General features: G+C 32.8%; 1 protein-coding gene across 1 annotated transcript; it reads left to right on the top strand.

The window, feature by feature from the left end:
* Positions 1-1,008: 1,008 nt before the first annotated feature.
* Positions 1,009-1,449, top strand: HELRODRAFT_165264 (hypothetical protein; the record flags this gene model as incomplete). The annotated part of the gene is made up of 1 exon (XM_009031107.1): positions 1,009-1,449. The coding sequence occupies one exon, from the start codon at positions 1,009-1,011 to the stop codon at positions 1,447-1,449; it is 441 nt and encodes a 146-aa protein (XP_009029355.1).
* Between the last annotated feature and the right edge of the window lie 7,762 nt (positions 1,450-9,211).

Genomic DNA, 9,211 nt, shown 5'->3' with positions numbered 1-9,211 from the left:
GTTAACTCATCAATGCTAATTCTCTCCGCTTATCTTCCTCCTTTTTCCACCGGCGATATTTTGCTCTCCATGTGCAACTTGTGTGTGCATGTGTGTGTGTGTGCGTGCGTGTCTGCATGTGTGTACTACGGATGGGTGGACATACACATTTACACACCACACACACACTCACTCTCTTTCTTTCTTACTCTCTCTCTCTCTCTCTCTTTCTCTCTCTCTCTCTCTCTTTCTCACGCGCGCAAACACTTATAGGGGAGACTGGGGTCGAATGGACCAGGTACCGAAAGGACCTTCGAAATTAAAAATAGTAAACATGCGCTAACATTTTTTTAAAATTTAAATTCATATACGTCTCTTGGCTTTCTATAACCAGATGTAAATTTTATTAAATGTTTTTAGTAGCCGATTTAACTGTTTCACTTTTCCTTTTTTTGCGAGAAAAAGTGAAATATTCGTCTGTTTCTTTTTGAGTGTTTTAGAAAAATTTCGAGCGGTATGTTTTTGTTTTTTTGTCAGGTTCTATAAAATAATGCTTTCTGAACACGATAGTGTTGATTTGACACCTTTATCCTTTTTAATTTATTTGGCATGTCCGTTTTAGTGTCCAACTACCATGTGGTACAGGATGGACCAGCTTTGTGTGTACAGAATGAACCACTCTAATAAATACTAATACTTATATAAAGAATGATACCCTGGTCACAGTGGTTTATTAGTAATTGGAATTGAATCCATATCTAACTAAATATCAATTACTTTTGTAATTTCAATTTTAATAATTATTAATTATGAATTTTTAATTTAAAAATTAAAAAGTTCTAGAATATCTTTTGCTCCAATTTTCAATTTTAATAAAAAAATTATTGGAGATTGTGATAGTAATAATGTTTTTATTAATATTAGGAAATTTAAGTAAAATGATATTAAATAATTTTTTAATACAAGACCAAAAGGAGGATGAGGTCAAGAGCATTAAACGCCAAAAAAGGTGGATGGAATGAAGAAAACATGTCTCAGGCTTTGGACGACGTCTTGAATTGCAAAATGTCTGAAAGAAAAGCTTCTCAGGTTTATAATATAAAACGTTCCACATTAAAAAGAAAGATTAAGGAAATAAAAGAAAAGCCTGGTTTGTCAAGTTCAGTTAAAGAAGAGCTTTGCGTGCAGCAAACTCGTGAAGAGATAAAAAAACGTCCCATCATGAACAAAAGGAAATTGCAACAAAATAAAAAAAATCAAATATCCGAAGAGAGCAACAGAGTAACAAAAAAAAATAAAATTAAAAGACAATTATATGCTGAGAAGGACATATGCGTCATGTGTGGTGAGGCTGGCCGAGACAACGAAATGTGGTTTCGTTGCAGAAATTGTGCCAAGTGGGCTCACGAGCTCTGCACGAGTGTTTCTAGTGCAGTTGATTACATTTGCGAATTTTGCATACATGAATAATCTTATTATTTCAATTTTTGTTTCAATTAAAAATACTTCAAATGTGTTTATTTCCATGAATTTGTTGCTATTCTTTAATGGTCCATTTGGTACTTTACCCGGTCCATCCAGTACACCGCTATTGTACCGAATGGACCACCAAAAAAATTGGAACAACCCACCTTAAAAATTAAATTATAAAAAAATTACGTTATTTGGAAATATTAAAAAAATACCGTCAACTGTGCAAGATAATGACAAATCAAGATCAGTTATTAAAATAGCGATAGCTGATTTTGTTGAGCAAAGAAAAAATATTTAGTGAGCGACAAAAAAAAGCGGTCCATTCGGCCCCCGTCTCCCCTACGTACTGTCACATATTTATATACGCAATCAAACTCATACAAACACACATATAAACACACACAAACAAACACACACGGACACAAATTGACACATAATTGTATACGAAATCAAACACACACACACATACAAAGACACCGAAATAAAATTAATTTTGACAAAATGTTTTATTAAAGGGCATTATTCATGTTTGAATTCTTTGCGCTTCATCACATCTAAGGCCGATGGAGATTTTTTTCAAGACAGCACCATGAATAGCGCCGTGTCTGATTGACTGATTTGCTTTCAGGTTTGTATTTTTTTGAATTTAGAAACCATTTTTTAATTCATTTTTTTCTTTAGAGAAGTATCTGGTCTCTGATCATAGAGGAATAAAATACTTAAAAGTTAATCTCGATAAAAACTGATTCTTTGTTTACTATTATTAATATCATTATTATTGTTATTATTCTACCGTCATAGAAGTTTATAAGATTTAAGAAAACATGTGCGAGAAAATTTATCCCATGGTCCAAATCAGAGTTATTATAACATATTCCTGTCAGTAATATTATTTCATATCTATGCACAATTCAATAAAAATATTTTTTTTTATCTGTGCGAATAATCTGGATGCCATACAAATTTGAGAGAGTTATAATTATATTTAAACATTCTCTTAATTAATAATTACAAATATTTTTTATTTGCAAAGGTTTCCTCCTCTCATCCATTCATTTATCTATCCATCAATCCATTTATCCATCCATCCATCCATCCATCCATCCATCTATCCATCTTTCCATCCATCCTTTTATCCATCCATCCATCCATCTTTCCGTCCATCCATCTGTGAAAGGAGTGAATCATTGTCGTTTGATACCTGTGTTTTATGTGCCTTCAACATACTTGCGCGTATTTACGTACGCTTGAGTAAGTATGCGTGTGTATTTCTGTATGTACAACTGTGTACGTGTATGTATAACTATGTACCCGTGTGTGTGTGGTGTGTGTGTAGGTATGCCTATGTATCCGTGTGTGTGTGTGTGTGTGTGTGTATAACTATGTATCCGTGTGTGTGTGGTGTGTTTGTGTATGTGTCTATGTGCGGTCTCAATGTATGTGAGTGCAGGTTGCGTGTGTTAGTAGAAACAAATACTAAATAAATCCATTTAATTTTACATAGGAGGTGTACATGGAAAGTTATTAACGTTGTACGTTGTGGATGAGAATCATCCACATCATGCACATAAGCAAAATTATTTTTTGTATATGCATAAATATGTATGTATGTATTTTAATGTATATGCATATACATACAAAAACACTTACACACATATATATAAACACGCATACATAATCACACACACACACAAACACACATACTCATACACTTACACACACACACACACACAAACTTTTCTTCGTTATTTAAGGTGCTTGCTTTTAATAACAGCACGCGTATCTACCTTACCTTACCCACCTGATTGTTTATTGTACTTAAGTGTACGTACGTACGTAAACTGCTTTGATGGGCGTTAAATTCTAATATGATAAATCATCTCAGTGATATCTAATGTGTGTTTGTGTGTGTGTTGTGAATTTTTTTTCCCAAAATTTTATTGACATCAAATGCAATCAAGAAGTTGTTATGAAATGAGATCTAATATGATACTGTACCATACAACACGGCACAGAAAAATACCATACAATACAAATACCCCATACAATACAAACTACGGTTGATATACCACAATTTACTATGACCGTCTAACGCATTGCCAGCCATGAATAAAATAATAGCTCCTCTTTCATTAATGTCTAACACAGTTTAAATAACTCAAAAGTATTGGTATTGTTGGCGAAACTTTCAAAAATGGGTATCAATATTGGTGTCTGAATACATTTTAAAGCCGGTACTGATAACTGCACACTACAATAGCACAGAATACAACAGTACGTAATAAAATACCACACAATACAATACAAGCCAGACAATAAATTATCTCTATATAATAAAATTAACTTTTAAATGATCGCAATAAAACAAATGGAGCATGTTAGGAATGAATAAAACAAAAAGATACAAGGCGAAAAAAATTTAATGCTTCATTGAAGTATATACAACCGTGCAAACCGTCAAAAAACTAACAAAACGCAAAGAAATACAAAACGTTAAACGAAAATTAGTAAATACGCAATGAGAAAAATTGGTACGCATTATATTGTATTGTATTTGATTGCTTTGTATAGTATAATATCGTATTGTATTGTATCATATTGTATCGTATCGTATTGTATGTGTTCATCATATTGTGTTGTATCATATCGTATTGTATTGTATCATATTGTATTGTATGTAGTGTATGTATTGTATGTATTGTATTGTGTCAGTAAGAGAGCAGAGTACAAAGAGGTACACACGTGTATTTATTCATTGAGGTTTGATTAAAGGTCTTTGGTGTCAAATATTGCCAGCATCGTAGTCGTGGGTGGTCTTTACGATGATGATGACGACGACGATGATGATGACGACGATGATGATGATGGTGATGGAGATGATGATGGCGATGAAGATGATGATGGCGATGAAGATGATAACACTTGTTATAATTCAATAATAATAATAATAATAATAATAATAATAACAATAACATTAATAATAATAGTAATAATAATTATTATAATAATAATAACTATAATAAAAACAACAATAATAATAAAAAAAATAATAATATCACAACATTAAAAATTAATGCTAATGACAGAACATCTGAAAAAATCGATAAAAAGAAAAATAATAAAATGGTAGATGACGACAGATGACATCAGCAAAGATATAAAAATAACGATAGCAACAACCAGAATGACGTCACAGATGTCGCGTGATGTTTTTTTTAATTGCATCCAAGTATTCGTCGCTATTGTTAAAAATATCTTTGTTTCTAAAAGGCAATTAAATTCAACGTGGAAAATAAAATTAGCATCACATACATGGTTATACATACATACATATATATATATATATATATATATATATATATATATATATATATATATATGTATATATATATATATATTGACGATGATGAAAGTATATATATATATATATATATATATATATATTCTTCCAACATATATATATATATATATATAATTTGACGACATAAAACATGAAATTATAAATTAAAACTAAATCTAACTTTAATAACTTTAACTCTAAATATATATTTCATAATAACTCCAAAAAATTTTCTGCAATTTTCTATGAGCAAGTTACTAGTTTGGAGGTGATCAGCAGAGCAATGAAAAAAATTAAAAGATGGGTAGGTCAGCTACTTAAAATACATTAATGGAATATGTTGAAGTATGTGAGATAAATGTGGAGAAGGACAGGACTATAACCAACCAGATGAACAATCTTAGTGGGATGGATTAATCGCACTTGAATGTGGTGAGTTGAGTATGGAAATGATCTCAAAAACGACGGTCCATCCCGAATTGAAAATTTATTAAAATTTTTTGGAATTTTTATAAAATATTTTACATTAATATTAGATCAATTTTTTTTTATAATTTCACGTTTTTATGATCTTATTGTAACCGCTTGTTTGTTTAGCTGAAAATGAAAGTACATTTTTATCCTGCTGTAATGGAATTATTTGGTTGGATGAAGACATATTTGGAAAATAACTTTTTTGGAGCTTGTAACTGATTGAGGATTGAAGATGCAGTTTGAGAACACTTCAACACTTGCAGCTTTCTGGATCAACACCAGAGTAGAATACCCAGAACTCACGGACAGAGCAATATAATTCTTTTCCTAACTCCTTCCAAATGTGCATTTGTTTACAACTAGTACAGATTAATTATACCTATATTTTTTATATATATAATACATATTGAATTAGATATGTTTATTTTTTATTTGCTCTTATAAGTACGTTTATACTCTTTGATGATGCCGGCATGCCTTCGAAATGGTTTGATACGTGCAATACCTGGTTGCCTGCCTCACGTTACTACGCATCAATTGAGAGGGGTATTTTTGGAATGTCGTGTGGTTGGGAATGCAATGAATTAAATCGGTTTTTGTTGTTGTTTTCGTTGTTATAGTTTAGTTTTATATTAAAAAAGTTAGTTGATTGGCTAATTAAAACTATTGGTTAGCAGCTGTATTTTTGATTGTCTAGATGGTTGGATGTTTTGTTAGTGAGTTGGTTAGTGAGTCGGTCGGTCAGTTGGTTGGTCGGTTAGTTGGTTTGGTTAGTTGGTTGGTTAGTTGGTTGGTTGGTCGGTTAGTTGGTTGGTCGGTCGGTTGGTTGGTTGGTCGGTCGGTTGGTTGGTTAGTTGGTTGGTTAGTTGGTTGGTTGATCGGTTAGTGTGTCGGTCGGTTGGTCGGTTAGTTGGTCGGTCGGTTGGTCGGTCGGTTGGTTGGTTGGTTAGTTGGTTGGTCGGTTAGTTGGTCGGTCGGTTGGTCGGTTGGTCGGTTGGTTGGTTGGTTAGTTGGTTGGTCGGTTAGTTGGTCGGTCGGTTGGTCGGTTGGTTGGTTATTGATATTTTTTAAAACTCCTGGATAATAATTTTAATTAGAAAACTTTTTTAATTAGCGGAACATTTGCAACTTTATACCTTTTAATTAATTTAATACTCGTTGGAGGCAATTTAATTTTTTTCCGTATAATCTGCCATTATTTACGATTCGAGTTTTAAAATTTTTAACAATTATTCTATTCTCAACACCGTCGTTGTTGTTGTTGCTGCTAGTGTTGTTTTGTGTTGTGTTGTTGTTGTTGTTAGTTGCTGGTACTGTTATTGTTGATTGTTGTGGTTGTTGTTGTTTTGGGTTGGGCTGTGTTGTTGTTAGTTGCTTGTGTTTTGTTGTAATTTGTTGTAGATTTTTATGTAACGTGTTGTTGTAGTTGGTTGCCTTTGTTGATGTTATGTGTTGTCGTAGTTGGTTGCTTGTGTTGATGTTATGTGTTGTTGTTTTGCCGTTACATCTTCTAACATGTCAAATACTTTAATTGATACACGCACGTAGGCATGTATGCAGCTTGGTGAAGTTTTGTTTCCACACAAAAATTATTCCATAAAGTAATAAGAAAGTCAAATATTTTTTTAGAAACAATATAATTTTTAGTTGTTACAATCTGTTGTCAGTTGTCGTCGTTGTTGTTGTTGCCGTGTTTTCTCAGGAGCGAACATTCACCTTGGAATGTTTTAAACAGTACTTTTGTAAATCATTAATACAATTATCCATGAAAATATCATATGACAGTCAAAAATTAACAATAATTCACATTAATTTTGAAAAGGTTTAGAAAAATATTTGCACGAAATGAGCTTTAAAAAGGTTCTTGTGTAAAATTAAAGATATTTTGATAATTTTTCAAGAAAAATTTGGCGAATTTCATTTAATTAGTTAATGAATTAAAATTTCACCCCTAAAACGTACTGCCTGGTGTGGACCGCCCCCACCGAGCCTTTCTAGTTACCCTACTGAGTTGCATCGTGGTGTGTAATTATATCATTTTGCTCTTCTGGCTATTTTTCTTAATAATTGTTGTTACTGACTGTTGATTTGAATATGTAGAATAAATTTCTTGCATGAATACATATTTTAAAACGTTATTCATAGATTGGGATGTGTATTTTTGTGTGTTGTGGCGAGTAGGGGGAAGAATGTTGAGTTAAGGATTCCCCACTCATTGTCATCATCCACATTTGCAATGCGTTGTTTAGCATGTAATGCATGTATTTGCTTGTAAAACGTTGTATCCACTATCTAAAACACGCTACACCATGAAGTAAAAACTTTTTCACTCTTCGTAACTTTATTTTCGGTTGTTTTACGTTATACAAATAATTTGTTTCCTTACGGCTTTGACTGATGTACGTACAGTCAGACGTTAATGTTGATGGCTAGAGTCTGAAAGTGGTTGTCTGTTAACGAGCAGTTATCGCTTTTTGGTTACCGCTCTATTTCATCTCATTCGGTGGTTCTTTTTTGTTTGATTTGATTAGACGAATTAAAGTATTTGAAATGTTAGAAATGTTTATTATAAGTTAGTATCATGTTTGTCAAGTTCTGTTTGTGTTAGTTGGGATAGCTATTGTTATTTTTTAGTTACCATAAACTACTTTAATCAAAATGTTGTTGTCATGTAGTGTTATCGTCACTTGTTATTGTTAGTGTCACATGTTGTTGCGATATGTTAGTCTCACGTGTTGTTGTGACGTTTTGCTGTCACGTATTATAACGCGTTGCTCATACGTGTTACCGTTACGTGTTGTTTTCATCTGTTGCCGTCATTCGTTCTTGTCATGGGTTGTTGTCTTTGTCTTGTATTGTTGTCTTGTGTAAATACGTGTTGTTGGTTTATGATGCTAGCTTGTGTGGTAGGTTGTTGTCGACTGGACTATTGCTTTAGTTTATAGTTGATTTTTTTAGGTTATTGTCAGTGTCCCAATAAACAACAATTACGTTATGCATTACAATGTATATAAATCGAGACTTGCGAGCTTTTCTGCTTCTTATTATTATTGTATACCGCATGGTGCTGTCAATGCGTGTGTGCGCTCTCGACATGTTCTTCGTTGTTGTTGTTGTTGATGTTACTAATGATTTTGTTGTCGCGTTGTTGATGTTGTTGTTGACGTTGTTGTTGTTTGATGTTGTTGTTGTTTAACATTTTGTTTTTTTTCATTCTGGTTGTTGTCGTTAGTGTGTGGTATTGCGAATATTGTTGTTGTTGCTGTTGTTGTCGTCGGCGATGTTGTTGTTTCCGTTTCGACAATTTGAATGGAGCTGGTGTTGTTAATGATTCCTAAGTGTTGTTGTCGTGTGTTCATAAAATTGTTTTTGTTGGCAAACTCTTTTTGTTTTCAATATTTGCCTCATTAATATTAACTCTATAAAATCATAAAATTATTCTTTTCACTTTTATCTGCTTTTTCTCCTTTTTGGAACCAATCAAAACGCACACGAATTACGCAGCGTAATGAAAATATATAAAACAAATAAATTATTTATTTAGAAATTATAATAAATATTTGAAAATACCCAAAACTACAAAAAAATACCGAGAAATACAAGTAGGCAGCCGCGTACCGTGATGGAAGAACATAAATTATGACTCGCTAATAAAGGCATAACGATAATTTTGACGCTGGTAATATGACTTTCGACGGAACATGTCACGATGTGGGAGGGACTTCTTGGGGTTATTTGACATCTTGTGGTAGATGTCGTTGTCGTCAGCATCTTTGTAGTTCTTGTCGCTGCTGTAGTACGATTAGTACTAGCAGTAGAAGCAATAATATTAGTAGCAGAAGCTGTGGTAGTATAGCAGCCACAATAGTAACGGTTTAGCAGCATTGCAACAAGTAATAGTAGCAGTAGTAGTAGTAGAACAGCTGCAGTAGCTGCGGTACATAC

Source organism: Helobdella robusta, assembly GCF_000326865.2.
Source record: "Helobdella robusta unplaced genomic scaffold HELROscaffold_7, whole genome shotgun sequence".
NCBI classification, from domain to species: domain Eukaryota; kingdom Metazoa; phylum Annelida; class Clitellata; order Rhynchobdellida; family Glossiphoniidae; genus Helobdella; species Helobdella robusta.
The sequence above is the reverse complement of the archived record's forward strand: the minus strand, read 5'-3'. Positions and strand labels throughout refer to the sequence as shown.